The sequence below is a fragment of the Anguilla rostrata genome, chromosome 14, assembly GCF_018555375.3.
Source record: "Anguilla rostrata isolate EN2019 chromosome 14, ASM1855537v3, whole genome shotgun sequence".
Taxonomy (NCBI): Eukaryota; Metazoa; Chordata; class Actinopteri; order Anguilliformes; family Anguillidae; genus Anguilla; species Anguilla rostrata.
In genome coordinates, this window is record NC_057946.1 from 20,972,035 (window position 1) to 20,985,604 (window position 13,570).

The window sequence follows — 13,570 nt, forward strand, 5'->3', positions numbered from 1 at the left end:
TGCCAAATTTGGCAGGTCTTTGATTATGCTACATAAATTGTGCAGTTATGGACAATCTCCTGTCTCATATAATTAGTATTATTTCACAACAATCTACGCTTTTCCTTTTTTTTTACCAAGTGGCTAATGCTAGAACTAAAACAAATTACAATGACTCTCTCATTCTCTGGACATATTTCTTCACAGAGATGTCATACTTCATTTGCATATAAACTGTATGTTCTTGTTCCTTAAATAAAGGGAGGTTGCAAACACTTCACAAATTAGCATTTTACTCAAATTGAATGAATCAATGAAACATTGCATTTATATAGCACGTTTTGCAGATGCTCAAAGTGCTTTATAGTGATGAAGGGGAACTCTCCAAACCAGCACCAATGTGTAGCACCCACCTGGGTGATGTACGACAGCCATTTTGTGCCAGAACACTCACATCAGCTGAGGTGAAGAAGGAGACAAAAAGTTTCACCAAAATAAACTCAGTTAGGATTCAGGTTGAGGTTGGGATTTTAGCCAGGACACCGGGGAACCCCCTACTTTATGATGAGGGTCAGGGGGTCTTTAATGACCACAGTGAGTCAGGACCTGGGTTGTGTCACTGGGGCATTGTGGTTCATTCTACCAGAGGGAAGATTGCCCCCTGCTGGCCCATCAACACCACTTCCATTGGTTTAAATACTGTATTTCTGTTGATGCATGTAAACCTTTTAATTTCTGTTTAACTGTAGATGTGTTTTCATTCATTTAATAATATATTATTATTAAATATAATATATTATTTAATAATAATATAACATACTCTATGCGGAAATTTACCATTCTCATAATTTGTTTATATGAATACTGTTAAGTTATACAAACCCAAAATAATGGTATTCAATCACCCAAACAAGCTGCCAAAATGCCATGAAACCTAATGTTCAAAAACACTGTTTAGAGTAAATTTACATTTTGAATTTGGGGGAGAATTACTTCTATGAGTGTTTATGTGCATGTTCCTTCATTAGTTTTATGTCCAATAATTCTGAATAAGAAATCACCATGTAAGTACATTATTTAGAAGTCAAACCATGGGAATAGAGGTTTGACATTCTATGTTTAGAATATGCTGTTTGCATGCATGCAAAATGTATGATTCCAATGCATGTACGCAACATATTCAGAAAATCAATTTCGAGTTTGTGCATTTAGAGTTTTCCACTATTGTTTATATTGTCTGCATGTAAACCCCGGCAAAGCTGTCAAAGTGTTCAAGGTGTACAAAACAGATAAACTGACTCAGTCTTGCTAAATATTTCCAGACTGCAATCTTCATTTGGAACAGATAAACAGTGGTATTGCGCACAGGCATGCACACACTGGCCACACAGTTCAATTAGTGCCTCTGAGCTGATCCCAGCGCTATTGCACAGACAAGGGCCAGAGTGGGAGATCCCTTCTGCCATTATTGTACCTAGACCTGGGAGACTTAATGGAAGCGTCCACTGACAGCGTTCTGTCCCTGAACACCTTTATACTGCTGTCTTCCAATATCACATGTATTTACCTGGGAATTTTCCTCCCTACCAGACCATCTGTGCAGCAGGGAGGTGTATACCCTGCTATTCACATGTAATATAAGTGAACAGCTCTGGTGGTCACATGATGCCTCTTAGAACTTCAGAATTAATATGGGCACATACAAAAATGTAGGATTTGTTATTCATGTAGGCATGTCTGCTCTGGGACGGATGACTGCATTGTGATGCAGTTCTGAATGAATGTTAACTACCTTAAAATACTACTTGTGGAGATGCAAACTTTGTTACATATTAAGATAAGTTTTTTTTTGTTGACAAATTCCTTCCTCTCCAATAAGATAAGTTTTACTTTTCAGTATAGTATATCTCTTTTTTCAATTAAAATCATAAGTTCCATTGTAGCCTGAAAAAGAATATGCTTCTGCTCTTTTAAAGGTCATTATACATTTCTTAAGTGGGCAGCTCACTAACTAGATATTGAACTGGACATTGAATGGTGATGTTTGATATTCACAGTTAGAACCCACAAGAAATATGTAGTAATTTTTGTAAAGAGTTCAGCCATTTTGAAATACCCTCTGCTGCCACCCTTGCTGGTCATATCAGAATGGTTTAAGGGCTCTTGAAAACAGCGTTGATTGGCAGCTATGTCCCACCAGGGCCCTAATAACACCTGCAGCCTGAATAGGAAACCTGTGGTTTGGTGAAGATCAATGGCTTATCTGCTATACTGAGATCCCTAGCCTTGGGGTACACCTGTTTGATGTACTTGATACCAGGTGTTTTCTAGGATACTTTGTTCTGTTTAGTTCTCAATGCAAGGCCTAATGATGTCTGTGCACTTTAGAAAATGCCACTGCAAAACTTTCGAACCTAACCTTGATTGAGAAACTGAATAAAACCTGAACATGTATTCATGCATGTAAGTAAATTATAATCATATGTAACATAATGGTAAAATTTTGCATCCAAATGACAAATTTTTACTCTTTGCAATTGGGGATAGTAGTCACTGCAGATGGTATACGGTCATGCAGATATCAAACATGCATGACCTAAATACTAGAGATTAACAGGAGGAAAATGCATGATCCAACTTTTTCATTAAACCATTTGAGGAAAGCTTTGGTTTTGTGTTACATACCCATTCATACCTCTCCTGCGAATGTTTTGTACAGGTAGTATCGTTGAATGCAATTATAAAGGATATACAGCAATGCAGCTACAAAAAGGACGCATGGCCAGTCACGTTGAAACAATGCCCTTTTCTTCCGTTTCCCCCTCGAGTGGTAGGACTGGAATTTCGATGAAGTAATCAACGCAAAATAAAGGAAGAACCGTGGGACATTGCGATTGTGCTCAACTGGTATTTGTGTCACGGAAATTAAAAGCCGTCTCAGCTTTGAAAGTAAAAAAATCTCACTCGGTGCACAGCTCTGACTGCACTAACTCCGTGGGCTGCAGAGCGGGTAGCGCACCTCACGCATGCGTCTTCGTGCGTCTGTTCGGGTGAACTGCGAAGAGGGGGAAGGCAGATTCCTGCATCATCCATGGATTTGATGTGAGTGGATTTGGCGCATCAAGGGAACGGGGTGAAATCGAATTGGTATTTACACGATAGTGTTGGCCTAAACCCGAGAAGAGCAGAGGTAGCGAAAGAGGGGAACGCAGGAAACGCAACTTTGCGAAATATACTTTGCAAAGTTTTGACAGGACCATCCCGAAGCAACCAGCTAGCTGTCGAGAGCCCCCGCTTTTCTTTCAATCCACTGAATTGTAGCAAATGCTATTGTAATGGTAAAATGCACTCGGAAGAAGAAAAAAGGCTGATAAGCGATCAAAAGTGAAGGCTTCCACCGGATCGTGGTCACTGAACTTCGGCAGCCTGGAAAGTAGTTTTGTGCCTTTATTCTTCCTACCCGATCGCTTTATTCCAACATCACTTGTTGATAGTTGGACGAACATTGAGGTAACTGTCGGAAGCAAAATGTAAAATCTTATTTTGTTGGGGTTTCCGTCTGAACTCCTTGGATAATGCGTGGAAATGTATTTTCACTTCAAATTAGAGATTCCTGTTTTGGCATCAGTGGATCTGAAAAAGAAGAAACGGAAAACGAAAACAGGACCATTAGTTTATCATTTTCTACACAAGAGACTTGGTTGACTGAATAGGAATCCCTACCAGTTCAGTCCATTTTTCTCTCGTTGAGGACTATGGAGAGGAACTGCTCAAGCTTCAGCACAGTGTTACATAGAGGAAGATTAATCTATGTGGAGGCACGTCTCCAGGGTGGAGCTCCCTGGGGGTTCACACTCAAAGGTGGCCTTGAACATGGGGAAGCATTAATCATCTCTAAGGTAAAGTATCACTGAAACTCCTTGTATCAATTTACACGTGGCTTTTAAATACGAGACGCAAGTGTCAACAGTCAACACTTAGCATCAATCTGGAGAGGTCAATAATGCCACGATTAGACATTTGCAGCGTGCTAAGAATCAAATATATTATTTTTAAAAACATTTGTGAATCGAAAATATATGTGAGAATATTTTCTTTTGATTGTTTGTTTTTTTCCCCCCTGGTCGTAAACTTTAAAGTTTAGGTGAAAATACAAAAACGAACAAAAAGCCTACACTGTAATGTATATTGTTTCGCATATAAAAACTAGCCTTACACCAACTATAGGCTATGTCAAAATCTCAACTCTGACAAAGTACTCATATTTTTAAGATGACCGAGCCCTCTTTTCAGAAACTATATGAAATGATGCTTTGATGAAGTCGCTTGTAGATAAAACACCCATACGCACTGCAACCAGCAGCATAGTAAACCCACTGAAGATGGTGTTGTAAATGTCATGGGAGATCTTCAGTTTTCTAAGATGTCCATTTTCATTTACAATTTCTCAACTGTAATCACATTTAACATTTAATATTCTGCACAAATTATTCTGTCTAGTTAGCATTTTTTCCACCTGATAAATGGCAGAGAATGCCAGTAAGCGTTCCCATATTGGCTTTCCCCTTAAATCATGTGCAAATAAGTACACAAATCAGGTCATGGGGAGACACAGAGCTCTCAATATTACTGACGGGGAAGAGGGTATCATGAAAAACCCCTCCGGAAAGGGAGGAGCGACTTATAAAAATCCTGTTTTATTGTGTTTGCAGGTATTAATCTTACTGGAATGAATCCCTCCCGATGCTGCATTACTGTGCATTTGAAAATATTCAGATATACATGTGCATGCAGCAGTTTTATTGCTATCCCCCTTCAGGTCTTAATTACTGTACAAAGAATGAGGCCATTCATGAAGATCCTGTCCACTGTAAACCTCTTTGCTGGTCCTGACAAAAGTATGTCCGCTAATCTGCAGCCGCATGATTAGCATAATTTGCTCCTACATGTGTGCTGCTAATGGGAGTTAGAGCTGGGGGCCTACAATCCAGGCAATCATGAGTGCTGTTGGGACTTCCACTCCATGTCTATCTCCTGTAATACTCTGAGAGTTCAGCACTAAAATTGTTGTGGCTTTGAACATTTAAATTGGACATTTGTTCCATTAGCGTGTGAAGATCGAACACGTACAGTGTTAATTCAACTCTTAACAGTGTTAATTCAACTTGAGTTGAATCAACACTGCTAGACTTGAATTAACACTGGGCATTTTGCTGTGCAGGGTCTCAACCACTGTGATACATAACATCTGTTTTCCAGGTCTCCATGTACGTTACCTATTAGAGATGGATGATGATATGAAGACCATATCTGTGACTCGCCAATAATAAGTTAAAACAAACTTAATGGTATATTAAAGTAGAAAAGGCAAATTAAGTGAAACTTCCATGATCAGAAGTAGCCTAATCATTGTTGCCTGAACTCAGTAGTTCTCCAGACTCATGCTCTCTGTTTAGAAATAAAGTAAATTAGTTGAAATATTTTGTTATACAAATAAAATGTGTTACATTTTCCTCTGAAAGCTGAGGTCTTTGCTGATCTACAACTTGCATGAATGTGGAAACACAGAGGTATTAATATCTGCATTACTATCGGCAAATATGGCCAGACAAATAGCCTATCTGATATTTATATTGGCTCCAGAATTTCCTTATCATACATCCCTACTAGATCTTGCTCGACTCTGGAATATATGACCTAGGATCCATGTAAATGAAAAAACAGCAGATGACCTGCAATATACACTGATAATCGCTGTTTGCTTGATAAAATGATAAGGGGTCTAAAATGACCATAATTAAGGTTTGCACTACTGTGTGCAAAGTATGATGACATTTGAGACACATTACACATAAATATTGACATTTCTCATTTTTAGATAAAGAGCCTATGTGCTTAAATAACATTTGGTAAAACTAGGAACATTGCTGAGTGTCATGGGACCAGTTGTCCAGCTGTATTAAAGCCACTGATAGAAATTATCAAATGATCACTAGTAGCCTAAATTATTTGTGTGTTGCTATTATAGCAATATATGATTGCTGTCCATGAGAAAGAAATAAATCTATGCTTGTATGCAATGATGTGAAAAATGCTGTAACTGGCTCCTTGTCCATCAAAGCAGTGCCCCTGAGGTGAGGTGTAATTTTAGCTACAGTAAGCAGCTGACCAGCTGGTGAACTCAGATTTATCAGGGACTTTGTCCAAAATATAAAATCGTCTGGAATCTGCGCTTGGAAAGTTTGTGCACCATATATTTTAATTTGATTTATTTTTGTAAGGAAAAACAGCTAATTTGGATTGTTTCTATTTGTAGTTGGTCCGACTGCTGGGGTTTAATGTGATTAGCTCTGAACCACACTGTAGCATCCTAGTAACTTCCTCTTATCAGGTTAACATTTATTGCAAGTAAAAAAACCTTGCTGAGTAATGAGGTTTGAAATGGCCATTCATTAAAAAATATGATTGTGCAAATATAATTGGCCCTGTGAATCTTTCTGCCTCAATTGAACAAGCTAACCATGCATAGATATCCTGCTGCTAAAAACAAAAACTACTCATTTGTGTCTTATGGCATTAACAACAGGGCCAGGGATATTTTAAGAATCATAATGGAGCAAAAAATATAGCTATATGTTTGTATTATTTAAAAAATATGCTGTAGTTTTGTATGTAGCATATTCTGCAGCCAATTGTCACACCTTAATCCACATTTAATCACTAAACAAATGGGAGGAGTTATGGCCAAAACAGAGCTTTGTCTTATAAGTAGCATAGTTTGCAGGAAAGGGTCTTCTAAGCATTATATTAAGTGGGCCCTCTCTGTGAACTGCAGCAAAGCTCAGTAGTAATTCTTGGTGGAATTGCTTTAGAAAATTACATTTTTGTTTAGATTTTAGATGTTTCCTGGAGAGTTCAAAGGTAAATGAAACAAAATGGTGGTCAGAACCATGGCTTCTCTCATTGATTGTATCGTTCCAGAACGCGACAGTAAAGAGTTAAAGTGATTTCTGGAGCATCAGGGTTGGGCGGATGAGAGAACGGGAGTTTGTGGAAAGCTGAAGTGGATCTGGGCATTCAGTGCATTCTTATCTAGTGGCAGGAGTACCCCCTGAACTGCGCGAGACTTCCTCGAGAGTGAGGGTCAGGGGGCCGGAGAGCTCGCTGTGTGCGGCGTAAACATCCTCACACGGTTCCATTTGGCGCTACATAAACTAATGTGCTGTTTCTGGTGAGGCAGGGCAGCCTGGGCCATTAGCCTCACAGGTCCAAGACACAAATGTGGTACGCAGCATTGCACCTGTCTCACTATTCCAGAGAGAGAGAGAGAGGGAGGGGGCCGCTGCTTAGACTAGGGCGAAGTGGCTCTTGGACGGGCTGGCGGTGGCCATCAATGTACGGGGGCCAGAAGGGCATGGTGCATTCTTTGAAGGGTCGTGCTGGAGATCCTAACAAGATAAGGCAACAGGCAGACATCCAACGGTGCCCCCAAACCACCAACCCCCGTCCCCCCATTTTTTTTTTTTTAAGCTGGGAAGTGCAATCCGGAATGTGGCCCAGGCTTCTGGCAGTGGTCCAAGAGAGAGAGAGAGAGTGAGAGAGAAGGGGCAGAGGGAGAGAGAGAGAGAGTGAAAAAGAGGAATGTCAGTTACGGAATTTGCGAAAGCCTGGCTTGTCTGAAAAGTGACAAAAGGAAAAGGGGAGACAAAAAAAAAAAAGAGATAGCAGATAAAAACATCCACTTTATGTTGCCTGAATACCGATTTCAGATGTGTTTTTCAAACGTGCTTTAATTGTGTGCTTTTGAATGCGGACGCTGCGGACTGTTTACAGTGCATTAGAGCTTGGAGATGATGTCGCTGTGACCTACGACTTGTGAAAGCAGTGGGTTAAGGAAAGGTTAAGAGAATTAGTCTCTTTGTTCAAGTCCATATTAATAGGTTCATTGTCAACGCCTTGGCAGCACATCTGTAATTAAAGGCCTCTTTTCAGGTCCTTTAGGGAGCAAGTTAAGTAAATTCCCCTGGCCTTTTCAGGGGGTACAACAATCTGCCACTAAGAAAGTGTAAAATGCTATGCCTGCATTTCTAATTATTCTAAATATTTCATGTCTTGAATAACTTCATTCTGTCTGAATGGCATTCCTCGGTGGAAGTAGCCAACGAGTGTGATACAGAGAGAGAGGTTTGTAGGGAACTTGGAGACAAAAGCCGACCGTATTATCAGCGTTTTTACTCACTGGGAAAAATCAAAGGCTTGTGTTTGTGGTGTTGCTTTTGTATGAAGTTATGCCAATGTATTCTGAACTCTTGAGCCTGAAAAGTTTGGCAATAACACCAATGTGGGACTAGAGAAAAGTGACCCCTGGGCATTTTTTGTCCTTCCTGCCCCCTTGGGAATGGTTTGGTTCTTGCATGCCCAGGCATGAACCAGCCAATCAGTGCAGTTGGGACTCATCTTTTAATTTACCATGATCTCACAGGAAAATGTGAGATACTGCCTTCTAATCAGTGCACTAAGATGACTGGTTTGAGTAGAAGGAAGAGTGATTTAAAAAGCTAGAAGAGTCAACTCTATGGCCGTTAATCCGCTCCTTGTGGCATGCTGAGACCCCCTATGCATGATGGGAAACGATAAGGTTCCTGGTCACAGATCATTGAAACCAACCCTGTAGATCAGGCTTGGACAGTTTTAGAAAACGGCTCCAAGAGCATCGGTGCAGGGTTGACGCTTGTTTCCTGTGTGTCTCCGGGCTTTCTGCAGGTGGAGGAGGGCGGGAAGGCGGATCTGTTAGAGCACCCCCTGCAGGTCGGGGATCAAGTGGTCAACATTAACGAGGTGGAGCTGAGTGGATCCAGACAGGAGGCCATCTCTCTGGTTAAGGGTTCCTACAAGACCCTCCGGCTCACAGTCTGCAGGTATGGACCACTGACTTCCGTCTCTCTCCCTCCCTCTCTCATTCTCTCTCTCTCTGTTTCTGCAGCCATCTCACTTTCTTTTCTCCTAAAATAATCAATATACTCATGCTACACATTATAATTTGTAGTCACCTCATTACAGAATGTGCGTATGTGTGCGTTTGTCCTTATGTGAGGCAGAGTGACAGAGCTCTCTTGTCCATTGTGTGTTGCTGGTAATGCAATTTCATGTGCGAGACCAGAATTCTGCTGGTGCTCCATATCAGCTTAACACCAGTTGCATGCTGGGAAAGACCCTTGGATGGTGCACATTCCAATGGTATAACCGAACTGTGACCTCACACCCTTGGCTCTGGCCACGTGTCAGTCCTTCTACTGTTGGTGACAGACATGCTTTAGCACTTAAAGATAAGGAGCGGGTCAGCAGCTCTGTGTTCTTGCCCCTGTCAGCTGAGAGGAACCAGCTCTCTGTTATCTCCATAATGGTGGCTGCAGGGACATGGCTGACACCCTGGTGAGAATGAAAATAGGGCGAGATGTCTGTGGAATCTCTCGCCACAAGTTTCTTTTGTGGACACTGCGGAGTTCACCTCTTTAGTGTCCTTCTCCATGCCTTCTCTAATTATTCAAAATATTTTGTTTTCAAATAGTGCTATTCTGTCTGAAGGCCAGTGTGAACTCTGTGGAAACACTCGACAGAATGCTGTCCCGTGTCAGTGAGAGATTTTACAGGGAGCAGGAAGTTAACAGCAGACAGTATTATCAGTGTTTTGTCCTAACTGATAGATCCAAGGGTTATGTCTGAGATTTTTCTTTTGTTTTCAAGTGCATCAGTATATTTTAACCTGTTGAGTTACTCATATTTTGTGGATTTATGAGTAACACAACAGATATCTTCAAGGATGAGCTTTACAGATTAGATTTTTGTGTGGGCATGATAATTATGCATTCCATAGACCTGACAAGTGATTGATAAATGTTTGGTTCATCGAAACAAGCACCTGCTCTGAAATCTGTATGTAGTCTGTCATTTTTCTTTTAACTGTGCGGTCCCCCTTCTGAACTTTGACAGTTATATTATTGGTTAGAGGAATCACTATTGAATGAACAGTTCGAAAATTCCCTGCAAACTGGAACCATTCTGGATAGGCCTATGACCAGTGGTCTGCCTCGGCACAGTCAGGATTTGATCTGGCCACAGGGCTTATCCAGTAAGCAAGAGTACCTCTATTGCAGGGCCCTGAACTCAAAAATTATGAGAATCATTCCAACAGACCTTTCTTGTTCTTATGTTTGAATACTTATTATTTAATTTCCCCCCATACAATTTATCAACCTGTGTCGTGGCTACTAGGCTGATCATCGTTGAGTCATGACGCGACCACTTTTCTACCTATAATAGATCAGCGTTTTGTACTCTGTAAATTACTGACCTAATTTCTGCCCCACTATTCAACATCATATCGACCTCCATGACCAACATTAATTAGACGCCTAACCAGTGTCAAAAGGTTTTCTGGGTATTGGCTATGCTTAAAAGAAAAATGAATCTTGAACTTGTGATTGTACTGTATTTGCTGGCTGCAGTGATTGCTGGCCACATTGCTTTTTTGCTGGGTAATTGTTATTGTGTACTGTATCCCTTAGGGGGCACACATAGAAGTGATCCAAACTCCACAGCTCTGTGGTTTTTGAGGCAGCTGTGTACTGTACTCACGGCTTGATTGCTGTCATAAACGGGGAACAAAGAAGCCACTGTAATGGGGGTAGAGTAAGGAAAATGTGGCCTTGTTGTTAAATCAGTTTTTTTGTCTGAATGTTGTGCCATAAAGAAGTAGAGATGGGAAATGGGGTATTTGTTTAGTCAGCACAATATGAATTCTGTGCTTTGAACACCGAGGTCGCTGGGTTAGAGAAAATGGCCTCTGTATCACAGTTTCATGGGCTAAAATCCTGAGGCACTGGTTTACTTGAAGTTTCTTACTTAATTTGCTTCTGTAACCAGAGAAAAACGTAGCCAAAACGTTGAGGACAAGACAGCTTGTCAAATTTTAAGTGAATAAGGTTGTCTGCTAAGCAGGTTTATTTTCCTAATGGCAATGTTCAATAGAGCCAATTTGTAGATTACGTGTGTAGTAATTATCGTATGGAGTTTCATTTCAATCTTTATCATCTGCAGGCTGTAAATACCTGGGTTTTTACAGGTGCTTGTGCTAAGTACCCTTGGCCCAAAGGCTGTTCACAGGTTGTCAGGTAGTCCTGTGACAATGCAAATTCGTGTGTCAGCAAAATTCAAAGTGGTTGTGGTGGTCGGCTGGGGGGGTGGTAAAAATGCATCATCGTTCAGTGCAGTACAGTCTGAGTGGGAGACAAAGGCCATGGTTCAGCTGTGAGGGCTGTGTACACAGCAAAGGCCTTTTATTTCCCTCATAACACGGTCATAATGGGCACCATTGTCACACACCTGGCTTTGTTTTATGTCTGGCCCTGGTCTCGAGTTCGCCTGGCTGGCAGTAAAGCAAGGGTTTATGGCCTCCTGTACCCAGGAACTGGCTAACAGGTGGAGGTTAGGCTTCACCAGAGAGAGAGAGAGAGTGAGTGAGTGAGAAAGAGATACAGAGAGACAGAGAGAGTGAGACAGAGAGGGAGAGTGAGTGTGAGAGAGATACAGACAGAGAGAGAGAGAGCAAAGGAGCGAGAGATTGAAAGTGGCAGTAGTTTGCCTGGTTGAGATCTCATTTGCATGCAGGTACAGAGTTCAAGTTCAGGCGGGGGGGGGGGGGGAGGACAGAAGCAAGCCAAACGGATCCTGGCAGTTACGGGCTGTCTGGTAACATACAGCCTCACAATAGCCCAGGATGTTGACCGCGTAAAGCCCCGGGCAAACTGCCGACCCTGGTGAGTCTGAGGATCGACGTGGGCCGCTGGTTGGTAGGAGCTCCCGACCGTCACTGCGAAAGACCTGTAGGAGCGAGCGCGTGGAGGGAGCGGCCTGCTCCCTGGGGACTGTGACATCATCAGCCTGCCTCCCCGTCGGGAGAGGGCTGGAAGTTGCACAACCGGAGCCTTGAGACGCAGCAGCGCCATTCTTGTGAAAGCAGAGAGGGTAGAGAGGAGGGTCCTGGCCGAGCCAGAGGATCAGTGTGGGAAGGTGATCGCATGGAATCTCTGCTGCATTTAAAGTCAGTTTATGCAAAGAAGTGGGAATGTTCTTCTTCTGTGCCTTGAGCATTTACCCTGCGGGAGTGGAGGCCATCTTCTTCTGAGGAATCGGATGATGCCCAGAGCGCTGGATCGACGTGAAGGAGAAAATCGTACAGCTCTCCGACAGACCCTCGGCCCTCTGGGTAATTGAGTGCGCTCCGCATACTCGCTCAGAATGGGCAGGCTACAGGTCAGCACCTCTATCAAAAAGCAGCACTCGACCTGCATCATGGGCTGCAATGCACACCTGCAAGCCAGTGTGTCAGTGGTCAGTAAGGCTGCTGTCGATGGACTTCAGTGAATGCTGCAAGAAAGGGTTTTGACTGACTGTGTCCAAAGAGTGAACAGAAACACTTGCGAGGTGATGGAAGAGAGTGCAGAACTCAGTGATGTGGTGGACAGGTATGTGGCCTCTTGGACAAAGATGGTGCTGGTGTTCACCATGCAATAGAAAGCACTTAGCCAGTATAACTGCCATTTTCAGCCATAACAGTGGTTGTTTTTGCCTTTTTGCCTCAGTGTGCCGCGGTTTCACTCAGAATACAAATTGCTGTCTTAAGTCGTGAGCGCGGTTGACCTGGTCAGTCTGCTGGAAAAAGGGGCTAAGCTGGGCGGTTGCTCCCTCTGGCCAGAGCAGCCCCCCCCCCCCCCCATCTAACTCTGCCCGTTCAGAACACAGAACACCAGCTACAATGTGACACTCTGGAATGCTGTAAATATTTAACAATGTCTTCTCAGACTTTGTCTACATGCCAGGCGTCTCCATCCGGCACCTGTTGCTCGCTTCAGTGTAATTAATACACAGTATTGATAACAGCATTACAGGTGAAAGACGTCAATGCAGCTAAACCTCACGCAATGCTCTTATTCATTTATTATAAAGTATTTATGGGCGACTTGGTCTTAGGAAAACAAAAGAATCTGATACGTCGGAAGGTACTGAAAGATAGATGGTGCCCAACTAGGAAATGGCTCCTGAATAACCCCTTGCAGGAGCATTTTTTGTTTATGTTTTGTACCAATTAATTTACATTATTCCGACTGAAACCATGCAATTGGTCCATGAAGTGTAGGGTACTATTTGTTCATGTCCATGGTAGCTAGCTGTTAAACACATCTTCTCAAGTTTAAAGTGCCAGCAATACCAAAAAAAGCCAAATGTTTTGACATTTAGTGAGACTTGGTGCAGGTGTCAGCAGAATGCAGTGATTCTGCTTGATCTGATCCTGGGGGATAGCCTTCTATTGGACTTGTGGGTTTCCTCTTTAAGACAGCAATATGCATTAGGACAAAGGGACAAGAGACATCATATCGTCACTATGATTAAGAAGCTCTAGTGCATCACTGCTAGCTTGTTTCCGATTTGAAGCTGAAAGGAAACATGGTGCATAGTGAATGGTATTAATGAGGCCTGATGTGCCCAGAATGCTGTGCTCCCCGATCACCACGCTAAACAACGCTCATGTTTT

The 13,570-nt window shown here is 42.3% G+C and overlaps 1 protein-coding gene across 4 annotated transcripts in view; it reads left to right on the forward strand.

Moving 5' to 3' along the window:
- The first annotated feature begins 2,961 nt into the window (after positions 1–2,961).
- Positions 2,962–13,570, forward strand: part of shroom3 (shroom family member 3) — a 44,405-nt gene continuing 33,796 nt past the window's right edge. For 2 of the 4 annotated variants that reach the window (XM_064306971.1, XM_064306972.1), the window contains exons 1-2: positions 2,962–3,878; positions 8,743–8,897. In XM_064306971.1, the coding sequence (XP_064163041.1) occupies positions 3,735–3,878; positions 8,743–8,897 (299 nt within the window). In that variant the 5' untranslated portion in view covers positions 2,962–3,734. Of the gene's footprint in view, positions 3,879–8,742; positions 8,898–11,766; positions 12,504–13,570 lie in introns of those variants that run through there. The other 2 variants (XM_064306973.1, XM_064306976.1) reach the window with 2 other exon arrangements.